The sequence below is a fragment of the Agelaius phoeniceus genome, chromosome 4 (genome assembly GCF_051311805.1).
Source record: "Agelaius phoeniceus isolate bAgePho1 chromosome 4, bAgePho1.hap1, whole genome shotgun sequence".
In the NCBI taxonomy this organism is placed as follows: domain Eukaryota; kingdom Metazoa; phylum Chordata; class Aves; order Passeriformes; family Icteridae; genus Agelaius; species Agelaius phoeniceus.
Window position 1 is genome coordinate 22,587,127 of NC_135268.1, and position 25,256 is coordinate 22,612,382.

At 41.7% G+C, this 25,256-nt stretch overlaps 1 protein-coding gene across 7 annotated transcripts in view; it reads left to right on the forward strand.

Annotated features, from left to right (window-relative positions):
* Positions 1–25,256, forward strand: part of GRID2 (glutamate ionotropic receptor delta type subunit 2) — a 681,167-nt gene that overhangs the window by 653,112 nt on the left and 2,799 nt on the right. Inside the window, exons 15-17 of one of the 7 annotated variants that reach the window (XR_013182018.1) lie at positions 20,954–21,194; positions 22,342–23,241; positions 24,027–24,278. Coding sequence is in view for 2 of the 7 variants with exons in the window: in XM_077177075.1 (XP_077033190.1) it covers positions 20,954–21,194; positions 22,342–22,389 (289 nt within the window). In the remaining 5 variants the exon portion in view is untranslated. Of the gene's footprint in view, positions 1–20,953; positions 21,195–22,341; positions 24,291–25,256 lie in introns of all 7 variants that reach the window. The other 6 variants (XR_013182016.1, XR_013182020.1, XR_013182019.1 and 3 more) reach the window with 6 other exon arrangements.

Consider the following 25,256-nt stretch of genomic DNA (forward strand, 5'->3'; position numbering starts at 1 on the left):
TGAGATGGTCACAAAAACTTTTTTTTCACTCAGAAACTGGGCCAAGAAAGGAATGATAAATATTTACATAAAAATTTGAATAACATTTTTTCTATTCAAAATTAATTTTAAATGTAGTTGTTTTTTATTTCACCTTAAAAACCAGAAGTCCTTTGGTGCTTAAAGGAAGGAAGGGAGGAAGCATTTTACTCTAGGCCAGATTTAATATTTTGTTAGAAATTAAATTATCTTTTTCTATTACAAACAGGCACTAAAATTAATTATTTGTAGAGTCCTGAGGAAAAATAATGGAAATTGAATACAGAAGTTTGGTGCTACTGTGCAGGGAAAAAAGGACTTTTTGTTTCTGTATGCAACACTGGTGGTATTTTTATTGGTCATTAATACTAAGTTCATTTCTGCTACAGATACATCATAAAAATTCAGAGCTACATAAGCAGTCTGGAATATGAGAAACATTATTACCATGAATGATGCTAGAAGCTTAAGCTATTCAGTTTATCAAAATGAGAGAGAACTGAGTGGGTTTAGGTTATTCTAGAACAGAAAGAAAGCAAGTAATTTATATCAACTTTATACAGACCTAATTTTAGTTTCCATGGCTTGAAACCAGATTTCTAGAATTGAGTGTCAGGTTTTGCAGTATCCCTTAGACAAAGGTTTCTTGCAGAAACACTTCCCTTAATGATATTTATGGATCAAGACAGGAGAGTAGATATAGCCCATGTGGTTGTTCATTGTACCTGAATGAGGACATAGAAACTCTGAAAGGAATTTGGATTTTGTAGTGGAAATGCATTTTTCCCTGGCAGCACAGAATAAAAGATCGATTTTTGCTTTGCATTATTTTGTCTCCACTTCAACAAGGTTGCAAATCAGGCTCTCTGTATGAGGGTGGCTGTTCCCTGGCAAAAGAACTGAATCTGTATTGGCTGGTTATTACCTCTGAATCTTTAAGAAGGAGACAGCTCTTCTACGGAAGGTAATGCTCAAAAATATTACAACCATCCCTAGGAAAAGATGTAAAAAAGTTCACTGGAAATCCATGAGGAAAAATGAGAAATGCAAGTATGAACAACTCTATTTGAACTAAAAAAGAAATTGCAAGTCTGACCATTCTCATTTAAATGATGTTCTACAAGCCACCCTGATGAATAAGGTATTGTATTAAAATTATCAAAAATTCAGCCAAACTTCCTTCTTGGAAATGGGCAATTATATAAGCTGGGTGCTGAAAATATAATTTTTATTTTTAAATTATTTTACCATTGCAAGACTTAACTTTCAAGTATTTTTTACCAGTTCATCTCACATAGCTCAAATTTGGACTCACATTTGAGTGTAATTTTTCTGCATAAAGTAGATCAGCTACTGGAAGCACTAGAATTAATGGTGGTTTGTGTATTTGGACCATGAGCAGTAAATCCTGCCTTCATTGTCACTGTTGACACTCTGCATGGTGTAGGATCACAATATTTAGAGTGTCTTGATATTTGCATGGAATATTTAGATTTCCTATTTATTTTGCACCACATATGACTTTCATCAAAAAGAATCTTGAACAGATGTTGAGCAGGTTATTTAATTGGGTTTTTTAACGTAGATAAATTAAGAGAATTGCAACTAGTTTCCCAAGTGGTGCTTAAGATAAAAATAAATCCTGTTATGCTTTGTCCATATCAGTAATGGGTCCATGGTGGGTGATGCATTCTTGACAGAAAAGGAAATGTCTTTGTCATAAGTTGTTTTGTGAACTCGAAGTAGACCACTGAGATAAAAACCTAATTAATGAAAATTGACTGGAAAAGTGCCTTTGGGCCTAACTTTTCTTGTTGGATTCAGGAGGTGCACTTTCCAACACTTCTTCAAATTGTGTCTATGCCTGGTGAAGGTGGAAATCCCATTTCTGTTATCTCTGAGGGTCTGCCAGAGATGAGTGACCCGATATTCTGGTATGGGGTCTCTGCCCGTGACAGTGCCGTGCTCGTGCCTTTCATATGTTCCTGTTGAGAAATGCTTTCCTGAGCTAGGTGACCCTGCCTGGATCTTCCACAAGTCTGAAAGCTTCCAGGATACTCCCAAGAGTCCCAGTGTTCTTTCTTGACAATAGTTTCTGGCACCAATATTGGGATGATCCATCCAGCATCCGCCCACCAGCATAGCCCCAGAACACCAAATCTGTGCTTCGTTTTGATAGACAGTTTTCCAGAGCTCTTGGGGCTTCAGAAGAAGTACTTCCAGGTGCATGGAGGAGTGACATCCTCCAGCTTCCTGGGATAATCTTGGGAAGTTGTGGGTCTCTGCTTTAGTACTGGCGTTCCTTTCTGTCCCATCTACATCCAAGCAAGTAGATGGAATGTGTTCTGTGCCAGCTAAAGTCTGCTGTAAGCTGAGAGCTTCTTGGTGGTGCTGATTACCAGACTAAACTGGTGGCAACAGGATACCTTTTCAAACCTGTGAAGAAGCTATCTTGAAGTGAATCTTCAAGTAGCTTCCTATTTTTAAGTCATTTTGGTTTTCTTAAGGGATTTTCATAGCTGTCACATCTCATTCTAATCACAAATATGAGTTTTCTTACCTCGACTGACAAGGGCTCCTCAAAGCTGTGGTTGTGCACTCCAGTCTTTATTAAAAAAAACTGCCCTTGTGCCTTTCAAGAGCAACTCTTGATCAGGAGCTCCTCCTGTGTAAGTTTAAGGCTTGCATGAATCTTCCATCCTGTATCTCCTCTGTGAGCTTTATGAGATGGCCTGAAGTCTCAGAATGAATCTGATGCTCTCCAAGTCTTGACTCCCACCCAGGAGAGGCCAGTTTCATGCCAAATCCGAAAAGGACAGGTTCTTCTTCTAAAAGGATAACCCTGATAGTGAATTTGAGTGTTTGCAACACTGCAGGAAAAAAAAATGCAGCAGACAAATTCTTTTAATGCTGTTTCTGTTAAGATAAGTGCTGTGTAAAATAGGACTATATCTTCAAAATCTGCTACAGATTTTCTTGGCCAGAGACACTTCAGCATCCAGCATGTGAAGATGCCCTTAATGGATTTCTGAACATGCAAAGCAACAGCTTTGTTCTATGTTCTGTGACTGCAGATGATGTGATTTTTCAGAATTAACATCTTGGTCAATTGCCAACAGGAGAGTGCAGTGCAATACCTGATATTAGCAAAGGGAAGGTAAGGATACCTACAATAAGGGGGATTTTTTTTTTCTGTTTGCTGGAGGCATGGCAAAAGATCCATCACAGAAAAAAAAAAAAAGGTTATTTGCCAATAACTCCTTTCCAGCAGTCTCCTGTGGAGCAGGCATCCATAGCAATTCAGTGCATTCAGCTTTACCTTGGAGATGGACAGAATAATAAGGGGATGGGAGAGAATAATGAGAGAGCAAAAAAACCAAACAACAAACCAAACAACAACCCCACAAACCCACTGAGTAAAATATCACTTCTATTGATTTATTTTGTGGACTATCGTGGCATTTGGGATGTTTAGTCCCATAATAGGAGAGAATGGCAAAATGGATCTGCAGTTCCAGGGGGGGTAAAAAATGGAGGGAGTGGTTTTTATCCACTAGTACAATTCTGAAATGCAGTAAATACAAGTTGTATGGGGTTAGAAGTTCACTGCAGCGTGCAAACCATAGTCCTGTTTAAAGTGCATCCTCCATTAGAGCAGTGCTGTCTTGTGGTAAAACTACCTTCTCTTTGGAGGACAAAGCTGTGGTATAATTAAGGTAATTATTTTTTCAATTGATGTCTTTTATCTTATTTTTCTAGCTAGTTGTGGGCTTTTTAACCTGAGAAATCTTTTAGAAGTTGCTAATAAGAAAAAACTGAGCAACTGTTGGCTGCTGAAATGAGTCAGCTGAGGGGTGTTTTTTGCTTAACTTGGCCCAGTGGGAACAGATAATAATCTGGTGTATAAGAAAGGCTCCATTTCTTAAAGGCTGTGCTCTCCATTCTTAACAAAGTGTCTGTGCTGGGGACCTTTTCTGAACCAGGCTTCTATCAGATGCAAACCATAAAGGCATCAGCTAGGCAAGGTGGCTATGGCTGCACTACTTTTTATCTCTGCACAGCGAGTTCTGTGTGTTGGAGGAAAATCAGATGCTGTCAGTACAGCTTCACATGGCTGCTCTTCCCACCTGCCCCTTGGAACCAGGAGGGAGCTGGGGAGTCATTCTGTATTTTCTGTCAGGATCAGTAATGTCCTGGAGCTCATGTTGTATGAGCACCACGAGACAGGGACCTCTCTCAAAAGCTTCACCTGTGTTAAATTCTTCCTCTAAACCACGGCAGCCTAATTAAGAGCTTTTTGTGCCTTATCATATTTGATGGCTCCTGAGGTGAGGCCTTCACACCTCGCAGCATTTCAGGGGGGCAGCGCTGTGCAGGTTGAGAAGTGCTGCTGTCAGTAATTACAAGGAGGAAAATAGCTCAGCTGCTTGGCTGCCACGTGTGTCATTGCATGCTCCATAAAGATGATGGGGTTTGCCTGCTGCTCTGTTCTGACAGGGCTCTGTGCCTGGTGCTCTCAGTGCTGAGATCCTCTATTGTACCAGAGCAAAAAGCTCTTGTGCAGGAAATGTTCACCTCTCTTTGAACAGCACCTCCACGTGAGGAAATGCTGTAACACGTGCTCCTTGTGGTTGAATTTTGCACTCCTTTTGTGGTGCTCATAATCCCCAAACCTGCTGCCACTCCACTGTTACATTGCTGCAAAAAAAATAAATGTACAAAATAGTCAGGGATTCAGCAACAGACAGCACTTGTTCTGTAGTGGTTAGGGCTGGATTGGGTGCACCTCATAATGTGTCAAGAAAGGTAAAATTGCCCAAGCCTATGGCGTATTTTTGCAAAATCCTGAGCTGCTCATTTATTTAGCCAATTTGGAAAACATTGCCTGAAATTTTCATCTTGGGAGATAATGTACTGTTGTTACATACTATGTGTCAGTATGAAAAGAAATTAAACTAATTACATTTTAAGGCCCAGGAACTAGCAAGTCTTGTGCCATTTTTACGTGTCTCTGCGGAGCACATGAGCACCTGGCTCTCCAGTACCCCTTACAAGGTAACTCTGGGTTTTTATCAGGCTGTCAGAAAAGCAGAAAAATCCCTCATCTGGGATTTACAGCAATAGAAGGCAAGGAGACTTAAATTAGTTCATTTACTTCTCTCAGCCACTTACCCACATTGCCACTACTCCCTCTCCAGTCAAATGAGGTCAATCAGCTTGACAGCCCCATCCCCTCCACTAAACCTTTAGTTGAGGAGAGCAGCTCCAGCAAGGCACAGAAGGTCAAAAGCTTGACAGAGAATTAGGCACTAAATGTCCGTGGGGCCACGTGCCCTAGTTAGGGAAAGATTTGCTGGTGACTCTGCCAGCACCATGTCTTAGTGCACCCACCAACCCAGGAACATCTCCCTCAGCTAAGGGAGACTTTTCCTCCCATTTTCTAGGTTAAACATCCTGTCTCAGCTCAGCTACCCTATTATCTCTACCAGCCTGATCACATCACTGCTTCCTGTCATGTATTTCCCATCTCCACTCACGACCCATCTCTGCCTCTCTTTTCTTAGTGTGTGATTGCTCATCTTGACCTCAGCTCATAACCCTTTATCTCCTAATCCTTCTTGCCTTTGTGTGTGATCTATTTTGCCTCCTCTTAAACTTGTCATCTATAAAGCAAAAGTCAACTGGTATTATGAGGTAAACAGGAGTGTATTACGTCCCCATGATTGCAGGCTGAAAATAAATAGTGATGGTCTTCACCCAAAGCTGGGAATCAGAGCCCCCCAAAATAAGAGATTAGCTTTTCAAAAGGGATACATTTAGAGAAAAGGAAATGCATCTTTCATTCTCTGGTTTCATTCTCTTGAAGACCTCTCTGGTTTTCAAGCATCTCAGAGTTATACTCTGGGGTTCTACCCCGCAGCAATGCACACTGTAAGCAAGAGGAGAACAACTGAAAAAATGCAGATCTGAAGTTTTCATTGGCCTTCCTCAGTGCATCCTTTAAGGGAAAGGCTTCATTAGGAGAGGTGGAAATGTTGACAGGGCAAAAGATCAGCGTGTCCTAGGAGCATGGATTTTTCTCCATGTGTTTTCTGAACATCAGACCTCAAGCAACTGTGTGACCTTAATCTGTCTTGAAAGCAGAGCCCTCATCCTGGTTTAAAAATCTAAGCAGGTAAACAAAGCTTAGGTATTCCAGAAGCCACTGTAACGTGGTCACTTTCCCAGTAAAGTCTCTTCCTAGCCACAGGCGTATGCATAGGAGTTGGAAGACATGTAACAGAGGTAAATATAAAATAGGTTCATGTCCTCTGAAGTACAATTACAAAAGAGGAATCTTAAAAGCGTCCTAAAATTATTTTAAAATTAAATGTGAATTTCTATTTCTACTAAACCCCCTCAGCTTGTGAGTCTTCACATGGCATTTATTTTCTTTTTTTTAATTAAGAAAGAGATTTTAAAAGAAAGCAGTAATTTTGGACTTCATTCTTCACTCTGAAGGGTTTCACTTAAAACCTGGTTATATTGAATGCTTGCACTAAAAATAAGGTTGGAAAAATCAAGTTTACAGTGCTAAATATTAATTCAATTTGCAAATATGTGCACAGTCTTAAGGAGCTTATCTATCGTGGACAAGACATAAAACCTGAATTCTCTTGTAGATGTGAAAAGAACCAACAATTTTCTCAGCATTACTGCCCTAAAGTAAAACAATTATAGGAAGAAAATCAGCCAGTATAAGTTATCTTTTTGCCTGCAAAACTTTCTGTGCTGGGCTGCCTGCCTTCTCTACCCTAAACCAATCCAAATGTGCCACCATCACCCAGCAGACAAAGGCTAGGAAGAAGGAGAAAGAAGGACAAGGCATGCCCAAATCCCTCCCCTGAGCCCTCATTCTAAAAACCCCAAAATTCTACTTTTCACCCTGTGACAAACTTTCATTCTACTTAAACTTTCATGGCTTGTAAATCCTCATATAAGGTTGGTGATTTTTTCCTTGGGTCAAAATCAAAGGCACAGGGCTCTTGGGCTCCGTGTCAAGGTCTCTGAGCCCCCTGGCAGGGGCTCGAGCCATCCAGGGCAACCAAAGAGATGTCCTGGGTTCCAACAGGAGTGGAGACAAGGTGAGGGTCAGAGGTTTGCTCTGACTTCTGCAGAGCAGGCAGTGGTGCTGCTGGCCCTCCAGAATCTTTTAACTGGTACAAAGAGCTTTTCCTGAGCAGGCAGTGTAGGTGAGCTTTGACTTTTTGCATCCTCCTTTGCCAGAGAGGGTGATGAGTGGCTGGTGCAGGCTCTGGTCCAGCAATGCTACAGCTGAAGGTGCCCCTCTCCAGCAGAGAAATGCTGTGCTGGGGATTTAATTCCAGTTTTTCAAAGAGCTGGCTGGAAAACAAACATTCTGTTTCAAAGGGGGGAAAATAAGAAGAAACCTAAGCTTCAGTATCTGATTTTTTCCAGAGGTGTACAGCTTTCCTTAATGCAGGCAGATTCCTGTATCTGATTTTCCTGCCCCCTGCAGTACCTTCCTCAAGTAAAGATTTACTTGCAGGGGCAAGAGACTCTTATCTCTGTCTCTGGCATGACTTTTCTACCTGATAACCTCCATTTTAAAGGAGATCTCACTTTCAGTCCTTACTTTGAACCAGGCAAGAAGGATAGGAACCCAGTCTGCCTACATCCTGTGTGTGCATCTTGCTCTCTGAAAAATTTGGTCAGAATATCCAGTTTGATCTGAAACCCAACCAAAAAGAGAAGATTGGAAGGGAAAAAAACACAAATCTTCTTAGTTTATCATTAAATCAGAATTAGAAACTAGTCTTTAAAAAAAAAAAAACCAAAGCTCACTGGAATCTGCCCAATTTTAAATGTCCACAGAACCATCTCCGTGTAAATCTCCTTCTATAGTCACAATCCCTACAATCAATCACAGCCATATCTTTATATCTGAATGTTCCTAGTGTCTTTTTTGGTTGGTTTTTTTTTTTTTCTTTTTCTTTTAACCAATTTTCAGAGTTTGAATACATCTTTATCAAAAAAAGGTATTTACAGAACTGGAAAATGCCCCTGCTCCTGCTTTTTTTTGCCAGGAGAGGAATGAATCTGACATTACCTGAGGATTTTATCTATTTAGCCCCATCTGCAGGCTGTGTCCATGAGCTGTGCCATACATATCCTTGATGTCTCTCTTCAGTCAAGTGCTGCCAGGGAGAGAAGCATCCCCTGGAGCTTGTCTGATCCAAATTAGGTGCAGAAATTGCAGTTAAGGACAGCTGTGTGATCCAAGGTGCGAATGGTGCAGAGCTGAAGGTGCCAAGTGGGGCTGTAAAGGGCTGGGAATTGCTGCAGCTTTGCTGGCAATGTAGGGAAGGACATCAGTTCTTTCTTCCACCATCCCCCTGTGTTCCTGGCCGCTGGTGCTGCTCTAATCCCTTTGCAGCTGGAGAGGGGCTGTGGTACTGCCCATGTTAGACAGTCCATCTCTACCCTAAACCAATCCAAATGTGCCACCATCACCCAGAAGACAAAGGCTAGGAAGAAGGAGAAAGAAGGACAAGGCACGCCCAAATCCCTCCCCCAAGCCCCCATTCTAAAAACCCCAAAATTCTACTTTTCACCCTGTGACAAACTTTCATTCTACTTAAACTTTCGTGGCTGGAGGGCCATGTGCCTTGCAGTCCCTATTGCTTTGGCGTTCCCCTCTGGGCCAGTCCTGCCCAGATCTTGGTCTTGCTGGTGCCCCCAAGGTTGTGCCTGTGTTTGGGAAATGCCTGTGGCCAGCCATAGAGAGGCTGTGCTGCAGCACAAGCCTTCAGAGCTGTCAGTGATGCAGAGACTGAGCAATAGAGTCAGCCAGCTGCTTGCTGGGGAAGTCATGGCTAATACATTTCCACGTCTTCAGCCTTTTCCACCTGTCATGTAGGCTGCCAAACTGCTCTTTTCCCTTGCCTTCTCTTTGCTCCACACTTCTCTTAGGAAATCAGACAAATAGACCAACTGCAAAAAGGAGCAGAGAGACTAGGAACTGGGTTCAGCCTCTGCTTTCACCACTTAGCTGAGATTTGATCTTTCCATTTTTGCTTCATGGCTCCTGACTCAGCTTTCTGCTCTGTATCAGCAGAGTGGTAACCCTTGCTGTTCATGAAAATACTTTTAAGACTAGATATTTTCAGAGCATTAACATAGGGCATTCCTGAAATTTGTCAAAAGTTATGATAAATTCATCTAGAAATTCTCCTGTGGAAGAAAAGAGACAAATATTTTGAGAGACTTACAAGATGATGTGATGATAAATCACAGGATCTTATTTTCCAGACTGTTCTGGTTTACCTTCTCTCTGTTCCCTACCTGGGGGCTGCGTTACAGCTTTGCTCCCAGCAGTTGCAGGCAGCTGCTGTTTGCAGGGGAGGAGCTCCTGTGGCATTATTTATGGCAGCTCTCAGTGAGAGGACAGTGATTTACTGTGTGCCATCTTCTGCAGCTGTGAATTTGCACCACGGCGACAGGGACATCCAGTGGAATCCTGATTTTCAGTCTGACACAGAGGTAGAGAGAGGTGAAGTGGCTGGGTAAAAATGAAAGCCTGTTAGTATCCTCCTTTGCCCTCCCACAAATAAACTTTTACTTTCTGGAATTTGGAAATTAGGGTTTCAAACAGCCTTACATTCATGCTTCCATCTCTCCTGCCAGACAACTTTTTCAAGAGAAGTCAGGATAGTCTTGATTCTTCCTCTAAAATTGGGTAAACCTTTTTATATAGGTCCTCCTCTTTTGCCTCTCCTCCAAACCCCACATCTGACTGCATCTGCTCTACATCTGACTGCCCTTACCAGGGAGACACTCTGATGAATTTGTCACCAAACTTGCCCCGTGCTCTGAGCTGCACAACATGCAGGGTGGCAGCAAAAGGAGCCCCCACCCAGGAGCTCTCAGGTCTGCCTCTGCCTGCAGAAAGGAGCTCACTCCTCTGTGCTACCAAAAAAGAGCTGTAGAATTTGACTTCATGCCCTTGATCTTGAAAAAAAGATGCACAGATCAACTGAGCAGGCTCATGGGCTTATCCAAATTGAATCTCAGTGCCAAGTCTCTTGGTTTTGACCTATACTATAAAAGTGTTAAATTTCCTACAAAGCCATTGGCATTCTGCACAGGGAAAATGATAGAATAACACTAGGGAATGCCTTGTATTTTATTTCTGGGGTTATTTCTTTCGACCACAGTTTATCTGGCACAATGCACAGGAAAATGATGGGATGTGTTTTGTAACATTACACAGGAAATCCTGGCATTGCTTTCTCTCAGTAGCAGTGAGCCATGCCAGTCAGCTGTGGCATGGGACAATGAGCAAGCCCAGCTTAGTGGCCCCTGTGGGAAGCTGCATGGGAAGCTGCTTCATGAGCTGTGTCTGCTGGAGAGGGAGTAAAGGGAGAAGGAGGGAAAGGTTCATTTATTTGCTACCAAGATTCCTCCTCTGAGGTTGGCATGGTGGAAATTGCAAAACTGCAAGTGGGATTAATAATGCCATAAAAGACATGGCTGTAGGTACAATAATGGAGGGCAAGCAAGCCCATTATCTGGTCTGGCTGGCTATGAAAGATTTTTGCTCCAAGGCATCTGCTGTAATTGAAGATTTGGTTGGTCAAGCTGTAGAATACTTTTAGGATACAAGTGATGTGTGCTGTCATTGCTATGCAAGCTTATGTTTCCTTTCTCCTATTCTGAGCTGAATAGAATGTAACCTTCGGGTCAGTAATCAATGTGTGAATGATATGGACCTACATTTCAGGGGAAAAAAGGTATGAGGTGAAATGCAAAACTTCAGATCTTCCTGCTTGTTAGTTCTTTTCTGCTCTGCTTCCTCCAGCAGCAAAAGTAATGGTAGGTCTTGATTGTTCTGCATTGTTCCAAAGCACTAAAATCCAGAGGCAAAAAAAAAAAAAATTAACATTACACACATGAACAGGTAGAGCCCTTGCTTATTGAAATGCAGAGGAGACCAGGAGACCTGATTAGGCAAATTTTGTGAGACAAGAATACAGCCAAGCTCCTGAAAAATGGCAACATTACCAGGGAGATGCTTTTATTAACAGAATAAACACTCAGTCCTCCTGCAGATTGTTATCCAGATTGAATGGCGCTTGGTTCTTATCAAGACACTTCTGCAAAACATGGAAATCTCAGGTAGTGTGATCCTTCAAGCAAACACCATGCTGCTTAAAGCCTGATTCCGATCACGCAAAGTAGCCTGCAGCCCCTCTGGACACACACAACAGTGGAAAGTGGGCAATAAACCATGAGTTCTTAACTTTCCTAAACACCAGCACCTAGCAGAGTTTCTGTGCCAAACTTTTTCACCTCTCCACATTGCTGGTAGCCCTGGGAGAGCACGGGAAAGGATTTCAATCACTAGGCAGTTTTCCCGTTGGCAGAAAACCTACAGACACAGAGGTGGCAGCCTGGCATGCTGATGCCCTCCTGAAAGTAATCACTCAGTCTGGTGAAGAAGAGCAACTTCCTACCTTCTCTCCCCATCCATAAGAGCAGCAGGGTTGCAGAAGGCAGCAGCAGCAGCACAGCCCATGGGTCTGTGCTGCACACAAATGAAGCAGAGCACTTCGCTCAGGCAGCTTCTTGCTTGCAAAGTTGTACTACTTTATCTTTCATAATCTTCTTTTAGGAGAGGTTAAAAGCCTTCTTTGGGGGATCTATAAAAGATCTGAATGCTTATGGAGGTAGAGATATTTATGATCTCATGTCCTTGAGGAAGTCCTACCTGATGCAGGTTAGAAGGGAGAGTAGGCAGAGCAAGCCCCAAACCAGACAAGATGCCCTAAGCAGTATTTCCAGGGTGTCCATCTCAGGCAGATCTCGTCGTAACCTGGGCCAGGCTTGTGTCAAAGGTTTTGCTCAGGTTTAAACATGCTCAGGTTTAACAGCACAAGTAGAATCCCTCAAACCTCAAGGTGCTTTAGAATATAATAATAATATTAGAATGAGAAGTAGCATTTTTTTAAAGTATAGTCCAATCCACTCTTCAGTGCCTCTGGTAAATTCAGCAGGGACTCTTACAATTTCTAGGCAGAATTGTGGCTTTTCCTTAGATAGAGCTATCCCTGGATAGCCTCTATACTGCTGTGTGTATTTGAAGAGTGTTCCTTGGTATAATCTGAGGAAAGGCTTTAAAGAGGGAATGTATTTTGGGCTGTCTCTAGAAATGGTTCCTCTATGAAATGCTTTTGCTTGGGAGAACAAATCAAAGTAATGAATTAAGTTTTGGAGTAATAATATATCCTACACAATAATCTTAAACATTTTTACTTTCATCATCCAAAGGATTGTCTGGAGAGGCTCCTCAGTACATCTCTAAATGTATAAGGTTGGTTATTGCATGTTCATGTACACAAGTAGTGGTTTCAGACCTCAGTATTTTTAAAACCCTGTATGGGAATGAATCTGGGAAGCTTTCACTGCTGTAACCAAGTACCAAGAAGATAAAAGCATTTGAGGTATTTTTAAATGTCAGATTTCAGACACAAAGAGTATTACTGTGATTTGATCTTCAGACTCTGTATTTATTTGTCTAGCCTCTCCTATTTTATCAACAACTCTGTTCACCTTGGAGATAGCTATAAGCTATTGATTCAGGGTCTCTAAAATCCACATTATGGTATTTAAGTCAAGATATGTAAATCATTCATTTAAATACTATCAAAAGGAAATTTTGACAATTTTGTTTTTAATTTTTAAGGGCTTTAAAAAAGCACTGTACAAGCAGTTTAAAACATGAGAGAATCATCAGCCAAATATTTTTGCCATATTTGCTTAGGTAAATAGCAGATAAATGTCAAATATGCAAGGGCCACCTAGATCTCTTACTTGTAAAAAGAGCTGTTCCAGACTGTCACTTCAAGGGACTTAGTGTAGCTGATGTGTCTTGTGTTTCTCAAAATATAGATGCAGGTAGTTTGGGTAAGAATGAGGCTTTGCAGTGCCCAAAGCATGACCCCAAGCAAACATGATCATGCCCAGGTTCTTACAGTGAAATTAAAGATCTTTCCTGCACCCAATAACCCAAATATCACAGTGTGCTCAAGGACGCTGCTGACATTTTCAAAGACCACCCAAGGTGTTGCCTTTCTGACTGCAGATATGCTCTGGGTCTTCATGGGACTCCCTCTCTTTTCCTTTCCATTTCTCTTGAGTCTCTTCCACTTGTTCTCATTCTGCCTCTTGTCAAGTCATTGGAGTCCAGTCTTGATATTAGCAAATACCATATTGTCATAGCTGGAATAAGTGCTTGACTTCTAAAGGTAGCCTAAACATATACAATATATAAAAATGAAGTTCACTAGTCACCACAGTTCTTAAGATCTTAAGATGTTAATAATTTTATTTTTAATGTAATTGCCTCTTAGCTGAAGACAAGGCTTGTGTGTTCATCCAGTGCTAGGTCAGGTTCAGTGAAGTAGTTTATTTATCCTTCTCACAGCACATCAGCAGAGGGTCTAAATAGATTAGTTAAAGCTATTCCTTATGATCTAATTAAGAAAAAATAATTCCTTAAAAGAAAAGACAAATATTTTAGTATTTAATTTTGATGTTTTCTTTATGCAAACTTTCAGTGTTTGTCTTATTGCTTTGTGTCCAAAAAGTCTGAGAATGCACTTGGAAATAGTAATCAAGCCTAATAACTGTTGGCATCTCAGTCTTGGAAAAGAAAACAATAACAAAGTCAAACTAAAGTGTTTGTTTCCATTTTTTTCTTTCTCCTGCTAAGCAGGAGAACAGTTATTCACATGGCTTGTTATCCACAGGGCTTCTCAGGCAGGGGTCAGCTGACAAGTGACACTGGAGGAAATGTTCAGTGAGGTGAGAGCTGAGGGAGAAGACATCTAAGAAGTATGCAGTGGCTGAACGGGCATGTTCCAAGCTTTCCATTGTTGGTTAATCGAGGTTTGATCCAGAAAAATGCCACTTTTGTCACAGCCTATCCAGAAGGGTTGGAGCTCCCAGGTGTGCTCTATGTTGGACTCTGCCGTCTGAAAGTTAATGATGAAACTCTGCTGACTTTGGACATTGGGGTTTCCTGACTTTGTGTGAAATTATTGGTTATTTCAGATATGAGAGGAGCTCCTGAGTTACCTACATACTGCTTGGGACCTGCAACTCAAGTCCTCGAGTGGTATGCATGTAATCATAAATTCTGCTTGTAAAGCCACAATATCACCTCCAGTGTTGCAGGGAAGAGTGTGAAGAAAGTGTAAATTTAGGACTGTCTCTCTGTCCTATGGCAGTCCCATGCATCACAGCTGATTTGTGGATCTGGGAGGCAGCTTTGGAAGCATGGGCATTTAGAAAGACACATTTCCTAGGATGGGCAGGGCAGAGCTGTCCCAGTGGAGGGGAGCACAACAAAGCCTGCTCACTTCTTCTGCAGACTCCACAGGCTGTCCCTGCTCTTGCTTTTGGCTTATGGCAATGAAAGCAAGACGGAAATTAAGTCCAGGGTGTTCATGGGGCCATGAAGTACTGAAATTTTTATAAAGCTTAGTAACTATCATTTTTCAAGTAATTTTCTAAAAGAGGGCTGGAATGTGGGTAGTGCACAGGAACCAATGTACCTTGAAAGTACATTTCTTTGTTTTAATAAGGCTGGCGGTGTACCGTGACTCACCATAATGAATTAATTTGGTGTTTACCATAACAGCACTGAGCTTAATGAACTTATCATATTTATGCAACTGTCTGTAGATGTTCTCTTGTCATTTGGGATTCATAAATAAGTACTAATACTTTTATCACTGCTTTCTCCTGAGCAGGAAAGTTCTTCACAGTGAAAGGCCATTAAAGCTCACTTCTATTTTTCTGTATAAAAAGTAAGCAGAAGATCTTTAATAACTTGATTTTTATCTTTATGTGGGTTTCTGAATTGTTAGTATGTACTCAGCAAAGCTGTTCAGCTAGAACAAAACTATTGTAGAGCCATCCTTATCAAATTCTACCAGTCATATAATAGATAGAGTTAATATCTCATTTTACTGCAGGTGCCATTTCATTTAAGGTTACCCTTCTGCGTTTGAAAGAGAGTATCCATGTAAGTTCAACAGATTTAAGTAAAAAGTTCTCTAAATTGAACAAAGTGATACTAATTTACAGCATCCAAGTGATGATTGCTACATCTTTGGAGGGTAATGGTTTGTTGCTGAACAAAGCAGAAGGTCAGCTGCTTTCTCTCTTTTAATATTGTTTGATATGCAAATCCTTAATGCTGAACAGCAGCTCTGGTTTACTACTGCTTCTTCTGTCATCTCTGGAAGGCAAGATGCTTATCCTTGTTCCTGTGCACTGCCTTCCTGCTGACAGCAGTGTGGTGCCAAGCACTGCTGAAGGGCACATCAGAAGGCGGCCACCTGCCTGCCCTCCTGGGCCTCCCTGGCTGAAATCTGGGCTGAAATCTGCTTGGAGTCCCTGCCACAAAACAGGCTTTGCAGCTGGACCCACGGGCACTCTTTTGCTGGGTTAAGTGGTGGGAATGGGTGCAAAGGGAGCGCTGCTTCGTCTAATCTGGCAGCATTTGGCTGGCATACAACATTTCCTCTCATGGAGCCCATGATTGGCAGCTCATTAAAAAGCTGGCTTAAAAAAAATATCCACAGAGAAAAACAGAAAACAGTCTCTTCAGAACTGAAAATTCTCCCAGATATCAAGATCTCTACTCGAAGGAAGGGCTGGTATATCTGTATATGTAGATATAATGATCTCTTCTTCCAGGTGTTTTGTTCATTTTGCAAGCTCTCCCAACGTCACTTCATCCACTCAGAAGCCGGCACTGGCAGTGCTCCCCTCTTTCTTTCAGCTCAGGACAATGACTTCTGCCCTACACCTTCCCACTCATCCTTTTTATGGCTGACATATGATGCTATAAATCTCACAAATATGATTTATGGCATCAAAGTCAAGCCTTTGAGCACCAATGTGTGTCTCCCACCAGGCCTCAAGGATGAGGGCAAAATATGAAAACTCACCAGGTCTGAGTGAGACAGTGAGGTACCACTGAGAGGGGAGAGGAGATAAAAAGGACTCCAAGAGTCTCCTACTTGCCTCTCTCCATTCTTATTTCCTGCTTCCTTCCCCATGAGGAAGCCAGCCAGGCTAAGCAGCAGCCATCCCTCTCTGGCACCACAGCCCCCAGCCAGCCTTCCAGGTGGCACCAGTGAGAGCTGCTCTGCTGCCAAGAGAGGAGCCTGCTTTGCCAGAACCTAAAGCTTGCTCAGGGAGATGCAACAGGAGCTGGCATCACTCCAGATATTGCAGTGAAAGATTTAGGCAGTAGCTTTGCTTAAGTAAAAAACCCGCAACCACTCCTGGTGGATCCCTACCTATCTACTTTGATAATTGAAGGATGCTTACAAACCAGCTTTTATATCTTGCTTGAAGAGGAGAGCCAAATTCTGCAGACTTTGTATCAGATTTTTGATAGAAAAGCTCCAGTGAGAAGGTTTTGCCAGAGGAATGATTTTTGCCTAACCACTGCAGAAGTTACCAGAGTTCTTGTCACTGCCTGATCCCATCTGCAAGCACTGAGTGCTCCCAGAGGTGACCCATGTGAGCCCCCCATGGGAGCCAGCACAAGGGCTGGGACCTTGGCTCAGGCTCCTGAGGCAGAGCCCACCAAGGTATTCAACTAAAGCTTTTTTTTTTCATTTGCATTTTTCCCCCTTCTTCAACAGTGGGCATTCATTACCTTGGCTCTGCAAATCTGCTCTCTGTAGCAGTCTGATCTGCTGACTAGAGCCAAGCACCTCATCCTTAGCACATCCTCTTCCTTATCAGTGCCAGTGGGGAAGTTATCCCTCTGGACAACATATTCCTGGTGCAGGAAGCTGATATTCAGTCACCTTTGACATCCCAGAACATACATTGGCATTTCCAATATCATTGTAAATGGCCTCTCATATCTCATGCTCACTGCTGATAGCTGAGAATGAAATTAGATCAAAAAAGGTGTTGTCACAGAGGTCCCAATTTCAGAGCATTTGTGACACCTTGCTATCACATTAAGTTGGGTTTTTTTATCTGTGGGTATTTTGGAGGAGTAATTCCATTTCACTGCCAGCAGCAAAGTATGTTACTAAGTGGAATCCACCCCTATTCCCATTGATTCATTAGGATTTGTTCACATCCCTGTTAGATTTGGAAAGCACAGGCAGCTCAGTTTTCTGTGTTTATATCCACAAGACATCACTGGGCACTGTGGATTCAGAGCCAAATCAGTTAAAGTGCACACAGACCCTTTCGTTTGTGCAGCTCAATAAATTTACGTCATTGCCTTGAAAAATGTAACTCTTATCACTTTGCTTGCTAAAGAAAAATATATTTAAGACCTGCACTCTGTCCATAAGCAAGTTTTAAAGGTCATGTTTTTTGGACAAATCGGATTATTTCAATATATAGGGGGTTTTTTGTAGGCTTTTTAAGACTATGGTGTTTCAAAACATTAGGAACTCATGCACCCTGCTTATTAATTTCCACTGGCTTATGTCTCACAGTACTACTCTGTACTAATAAACAGGTTCAAAAGAGCCAAAGCCATTGAGGAAAAAGTTCAGTTGTAAAAATCTGGGACTAGGAAGGAGAGGCACTTGCTGGAATTAAAGCATTGGAAGATCATTATCATTCAGAGCATTTAGTTAATGCCTTATTGCTTTAGTCATTTATTAAATTTGAAAATCAAATAACGAAGTGATTGTAGTGTCTGCCACCCAATAGGTACGTCTGATTAGCGTATCGGGGAAGCCACCAGGCGCTGCGGCAAATCCACGTATTTTTATGGAAAGAGTGCCATCGTGTGGGAGCCTCCTTGCAGCACGCAGGGATAGCAGAACCCGTGTGCCGGCGTGCCTGCTTACAAGGAGCCTCCCTTCCTCCTTTGTTTTCCCTGGAATTTCCATAAAAGCGCAATTTTCGTTTCCGGCAGTGAGCTACAAAGATAGCAACTTTCATAGCTAGGAACGGGTTGGAAGTATTAAATCTCCTTAATATGTTAACTATTCTTTTGATTCCATAAACAGGTGAGTTCTGAAATGGAGTGTTTCTGAAGCCTAACAGAAGCAGGATCTCCCTCTTTCTCTGCATACCATTAACATAGTTAGTGCTCTTATCATCTCTCTCAATATATATTGTATCCCTCAACATCTGTTTGCAGCTGCAGTTTAACATGGCTTGTTATAAGCTTTCCACTTCTTGAGCTCTCCCTTATAATAATACCAATACTATCCCCAATTTCTACTTCCATGTTTTGTGTTTTCCTTTAAAGAATTGAACTTATATGTTACATCCATAAAGAAAATTGCCAATAATTACCAGGGGTACAATTAGGGATAAATCTCCGTTAAGGAACAAGCCAAAGCTCAGTGTCTTTATGCAAATGCCTTTTGTTAAAAAGATGTCTTGTGTAATCAGGAATTATACTGACAAGTGAAGAATCATTTAATTAATGAGAATAGAGCAATCATTTGGATGGTTCATTCTATTCCTGACTGAATAAAAGGGAGAAAATCACCCTGCTCAGGGATTAGAGCCACTGTTGGAAGAAATAAACCCCATGGATGTTGCTCTGTTACTGCCTTGGGAAGATAGTACAGTAATTCCTAAATATAAAACTACATATGTTTGGATTAGACATTGAAAATTAATTTTCTATTACTCCACAAGAACTTATACAAAAGGGTTCTGTTTATGCTGGCTGTCTGTTCCTGCTGACCTCTCAGAATGGAATATTTGGGCCAAAATAATCACCTAGATCCTACCACAGGATTCCAGGGCAGTGAGAACCAGAATGATGGTGAGTTTTTTCCATAAGGACTGTATGGCATGATCCAGGGTGGGGATGGACCCTGTTTGCAGTTGCAGAGCAGTAATCTGGTCTCCAGTTCAGCCCTTTGTCTGGAGCAGGTCAATGTGCCCTGGGTCTTTCCCTCTGGGTCTTTGAATTTCACCGGGGTGGTGATGCCATAAATTCTCTGTTCCATTGTTTGACCTCTCTGATTCTCCTCTTATCTGGTTGGAATTTCTTATCTTCCAGTTTATCCTAGTTGCATCTCCTCCTGTCACTGGGTCTCTACACACTCCCAAGAGGCAGCTGCAGGCAGCAATGGCAGCAGTCCTGCCTGCGGTGCCATCCCTCCAAAGCTCATCTCAACATGGGTGACTCATAACAGCTATTCAGTCTCTTGCAGCAAACCAGACTATCCTCCCATCCTTGAGATACTCCTGCTCCATCAGAAAGCTTCAGAATGAGGCTTCCCTAAGATGTATCTGGGTTTGGGAGAAGTCAAAATGTAGTCCAGGCAACTCTGACCTTGAATACCTTTCTCCAGGGTGGGACCTTGAGCAACGTACTGTCAGCAGGCACTGCACAGAATTTGTCCCACTTCTTACAAACTCAAAGCTACATGAACAAGGTGGTTCTGACATCCCTAAGGACTCATGTGCCACCTGTGATCTGTCCTTTTAGGGCACTGTTCCCTCTGGGACAGCACAGGGGTGAACAAGCTGCTCCCCTCTGAACAGGTCATGATCCCAGCCACCAGACATAGTACTAGGTGGGAAGTGGGAGCTCCCTCCACACCTGTGCTGGGATTTCAGCCACTGGTGGCTGTGTCAAGCTCCTCATTCTTGGCAAGACCACAGCACAAGTATGTGGCCATTTGGATGTGCCATAGCAAATTACGTGGCCTCAAGGGCACAACTACCAGTTGAAGCAGCATCAGAGTCACCTCTGCACAGAGCAGCTGCCCTGTGGGCCCCAGGTACATTCAAGATCTCTTTTGAGGCTGATGCAGATCACTGCACTGAGCTGTTGTGGTAGCCCTGAGACAGAGGGAGAGCTTTCCTTCCTCCTGCACTACAGTTTCTCTGGTAGCAACATCCCAGACCTCTGCTGGTTTGTGTGCACTTGGACTTTTTTGCATGCTGTGTCAAATGATTGCAGTAGTAATTGTTTGCCTTCCAACACTGAAATGAAAAACAAATTCATTACATGAAGGAAAAATTTTCTATTGTTTTATTCTTTTTAGGTGTAATCATTGAATTGTTTATCTTGGATAACCAGGGGCATCCAGCTGTTACTCTAGTCATTTCCAGATGCTTTAAAAAAACCAAAAAACTAAAAAACTATCTCATCAGAAATAAATGGAGTAAATATGAAAATATTCTTCCAAACAAAATTCTCATTTCTCAAACATTTCATCCCACAAGAAGTCTAGTTAAATATGTTGTCCTTGCAAGCTGCCCAGGAAATATTTGGCGGGAGGCTGGGTGTGTAGGTCCAAGGACAAGTGAATTCCACAGCAAGGAACCTTCCTGTGGAACCACTTATCATCAGGTTGCATTCTGACATCAAGCAAGACTGCTTTAGGTCATCACTGGCTGCAATAAGATGGCTTTGCTCTCTCTCCAAAGTAGCAAATGTAGGTAACCCGATAAAGATCAGTTTGCAACAATGTCGTGTGTAATGTGGTAAATCTGAAATGTATATTCCTTCTGATTTTTTTTAATTGAAATGTCTCTCATCCAATGATTAGGATGCAAAATATTGTCAGATATCTAATGGACTATGAAAGTCAGTTGCCCTAGACTAGTAAAAGCCAATTGAGAAAATATATGAAGTAAAGCATTTTCATTGAGTTTGTTAAAAGAAGGAGAGAGAGATTTGAGTGTGCTTTGCTGTATCTGGAGTGGCACACAGACACCCATATGCTCAGCCTAACAGGCAAGCCCACACGCAAGCTTTCTTTTTCTGGCTAAATCAGTCTGTGCAGGTTCATCTGCTGCTTGGCTTTCCAAGACACGTGGGGAGGTTGCAGGCAGTCTGATTTACACACTCTCAGGTGCTGCTGCCCCACTGTAACCCCTGCCTCTGTGCTTTCTCCCCAAGGATTTTGGAGCTGCAGCAGAATGGCGACATGGACGTGCTGAAGCATAAGTGGTGGCCGAAGAACGGTCAGTGTGATCTTTACTCATCTGTGGATACCAAACAGAAAGGAGGTGCCCTGGACATAAAAAGTTTTGCAGGTGTTTTCTGCATCCTCGCTGCAGGGATTGTCCTATCCTGTTTCATTGCAATGTTGGAAACGTGGTGGAATAAAAGGAAAGGCTCCCGGGTTCCATCAAAAGAGGTATTAGACCCTCCATTTCTCCTGGGGAATTTTCATGCACCCTAAAGATTGTTGCCTTGACTTTATAGCACTAGAGAGGGTGGGGAATCAAATTCAGAGATACTTCATTAGCTTCCTGATTTTTTAACATAAATGATGTTCCTCAAAATCTTTCCAGCTATTCTTTCTAGAAAAGCTTGAATAAAAATAAATGTATATTGATGATGTATAAAAATGCAACTATTCTGAGTAAAACACAATTGTTACTTGTGGAATAGTACATTATTAATACATCAATATTCAGTTCATTGTTCCCATTGGTGACAGCTAATTCTCACTAGGTGTCTTGGCTTCTTCTTGAAAAATATGTCCCCTAAGCTCAGTGGCTGAGTCATTTAAAATACATTTGCAAAATTTGCCCCTTAAATCAGCTGTTAGCTTCTTGAATAAGCTTGTGCCCATTTTCAGAAACATTAAGCTCTTGAGACTTCCATGAACTTCAGTTCTTTTGATTTCATCTGAAGTCCAGGGAAGCAAGACTACATTAGAATTTTCAGGTTCAGGCCAGACATTTTTTTGAAACCTGGTACAGGCTTGCTTCAGAAAATCTTGTACAGATGCCACAGAGAAATATGTTATTTTACACCTGAGATGAGTTTGCTTCTACACCTGCATGTGTAATGCTTTCCTTCCTGTGGTAATCTACCTGTCCCTCTACCAGCCATCTGAGCCTTGTGCAACTTTGCACCAAATTACTTTTATTCATAATTAACTTTTTGCCTCTACAAAATGCTAAAAAGAAAATTAGGGACAAAATGATTTATTAAAATATCCTTGGAAGCAACACCCAAACCTAAACCTAAATAAGAGCATAAATGTAGCACTATCAAAACCAGCTTTTTTGTCTGTGTAGCTCAGGCACATCTGTGTCACTTGTGGGGTATTGATGTTAATTTGTGTGCAGTGGTCTTGCCTTCTCTGCAGTTTCTCCATTGTGTTTATTCCTGCTAATCTAATGCTGTCTAATCAGGCAGGATTAATTACACCACCTAATTAGACAACATTGGCACTGATGTTAAAATACATTTAATCTTTTCTTGCCTGTTTTAATTCCCAAGCTTTTTTTTTCTTTTTTCTTTGTTTCTTTTTCTTTTCTTTTTTGTTCAAGATCTGGACCGGACCATTATTAAAAGGAAAAAAAAAAAGGAATCTCTAGAATTTAAATTGGGTTTCTCAGGAATGGAAACCATGTAGTTTCACCTGGTAAATTATTTTAAAACACTAAAATTTACTTGATTGTTGTTTACCCAAATATTCAGAACTTAACGCTTTATATTTATCTGGTGCAAAACATGAAAATCAATAACAAAGGAAAAGAAAAACATGCCAACACAGATATTTTACACAAGTATAAAATTTTCTATTTCAATTTTCAAATGCTGAGAAATTCAAGTGTGTACTTTCCACAAATGGTATAATTTGGCCTCCTTGATCTTTATTTTATGGTCATTAGCTTAGCATTTAAACACTCATCTCAACATTAAATTGAAAAGCTTGGCTCAAAACTAAGTTTAACATGGACATATGTGCTGAATGTCCCCATTATCCTGGATGTGGGGGTCATTCAGCAAAGAAATACATTTTAACTAACTTTCTTAAAATTCATTTTAGCTTCCATGAAATCCATTGGCTCTTCCAGGCCACTAGTCCAGAATCGGGGGTCAGATTGGGCCAGTTTGTGGTCAGCAAGCCAACCCTTTTTCCTGGTGGCTGCCATCTTGTGCTCCAGAATGCAAGCATTTATACTGAAAAAAAATTGTCTAATGGTTGCGAAGATAACATTTCGGTCGCGTGCCAGAAGTAACCCATTCACTGATGTCTGCCTGAGTCTGCAGACAGCCTTAAACAGTAGCTCTGAGAGAAGTATGAACCGCCCCAGTAATCTCAATGGGATGTTGACTCTGAAGCCTGATGATAATTTAAATGTGAAAACTGCTGAATATTTCACTACTGATCACACAAGAGAGAAGAGGAAAGATCATATTATGGAGATATGCACAATCTTACTGTGAGTGGGTCTCATTTTGGTGTATCGATTGGGTGGAGATTGGGTTGTGGGCTAAGCATGGGAGATTATCACCGCTTATATCTTTTCACTGGTCTGACCCTAGCCCCAAATGCATCTCTGTAAAAGAAAAAGGACTACTGTGAGTTACTCTTAGAGGCTCAGAAACAATGAAATTCCAATCTTTTCCCAATTGGCACTTTAAATTATAAAGTATTTGTATGTTTGTTTTTTTTCAAAATTAAAAACAAACAAACAAAAAAGAAACCAGAAAAAAAAAAGGAAAATATTTAGGACTGTCCCTCAGAGACATAGTCATGACTTGCACACGCTAATCGAGCCTCTGTATATTTATTTAGCTTCTGATGTGGCCCCAGTTCTCCTGCATCCATATGCAGCTCCAAATTTTTTGAGGAGATAGCGTTTGGTGAATGCGTTTGGATTTGATGTCACCTGTGTGGTTGTTATGTGCATCCATGTCTATGTCCACCTGTGAATAAACAATAGACAGAAAGCTAAGTCCGAGGAATGAGCACTGCATTTTTTCCTTCCTGTGATGAGCTCAAACCAACGCCCTTGTGGTCAGTGATCATCCAGTCCCTGGGAGATCCCTGATGCCCTATTCCCTTCCCCTTTTCCCTGGTTTGTCTCCCTGTCCCTGCCCTCGGAGGGTGCAGTCCTGGAGGGGAGCTGGCCTCTTGGTCTCCTTCCAGTTGGGCTCTGTGTTCAGCGTGGTGCCAGCGCAAATGTTCAGTGATCCATTCTGCTAAGTAGATGAACTCCTGCAGTTTGTTCTAGGTGTGGACTGAGTGCTTGACTTCATTCCTAGAGAAAGGAGGGATCTCAAGCCCATTCGGTATACTAGGAGTCTTGCCATTGATTCAGGGAGCTCTGGATCAAGCCAGTCAATGAATTTCAGTAATCAAGGCTGGAAGTCATCAGTGCACATCTATCGGCTGCCTAATTATCCTCTGTGAGGTCCTAGAGTGTGAGATATTTCTAGTGGCCTGGAAGAGCCAGTAAATTTCACAGAGATTAAGGTAAATTTTAAGGTTAGTTGAAATTGATTTTTGTTCTGAATGAGCTGCACTACTTAGACTGAGGGAATATCCCTGTCCGTGTGTACTTAATGCTGCTTTGAATTAAGCTTTGCAGTTCAGCAGAAATATGTATGTACAACACAGGTGATTTATTGGGTCACCTAGGGCTTTCTCCTCTTTTTTAACTTCTATGCATTTAAATTCTCAATTATAACAAACAAACCTGTTTTAATGAGTCTCTCTCTGGGAAGAGAGATTTAAGAAGGAAAAGGGACAGAGGTAAGAGAAGCAATGATATATTATAATAAATACATCAGGCTGCCTTCTCTTCTCACCCACAAAAGTATAATTCCATCAGAATAGATGGAATTTCTTCTTTGTAGGTGAGGAGATAATTAATCCCTCTGTTGGCATTGTAATTTAAAATTGCCTGGTGTACTCCTTTCTGTTCGATGTCAATGAGTCACCAGTGCTTGGGGTTTTTTCTCTGTATGTTCAGCTTTTCTATACCACAATTTACATTATAAAGGCAAAAAGGAACCTGAGAAGTTTCTAGCCCTTCCTTAAACCCTGAGAGGATGACAAAGATGGCAACCTGATCCCTCAGAGCCTCCCATGTTGACATCCAAATTTAGTTCTCATTGCGGAGTTGAAGAACTGGCATCATTCCAGGCATTTGAGATTATGCAGTTTACTTTTATTCAGCTGTTGCTAGTCTAACCCACCTAGCTCCAAGCTTGCCTTTTCCTGAAAATCTACCAGTGGTGCTTTGAGTTTTGTTGTTTGGATCCAGGGTTTGAAGGTAGCTGTGGTGTAAGGGTCTGCCTCAGTTTGGCTTTGCCCACCTGGCTTCAGGCAGTGGGGGAGCTCGCTGGTGACACTCAGGACACCGTCAGCCAAGAGCCAGCTCTAGTCAGTTGTGCCTTGCGCTCCCCGAGCAGTGCTGATCACCCTGTGAAACTTCAGCCCAGCACAAAT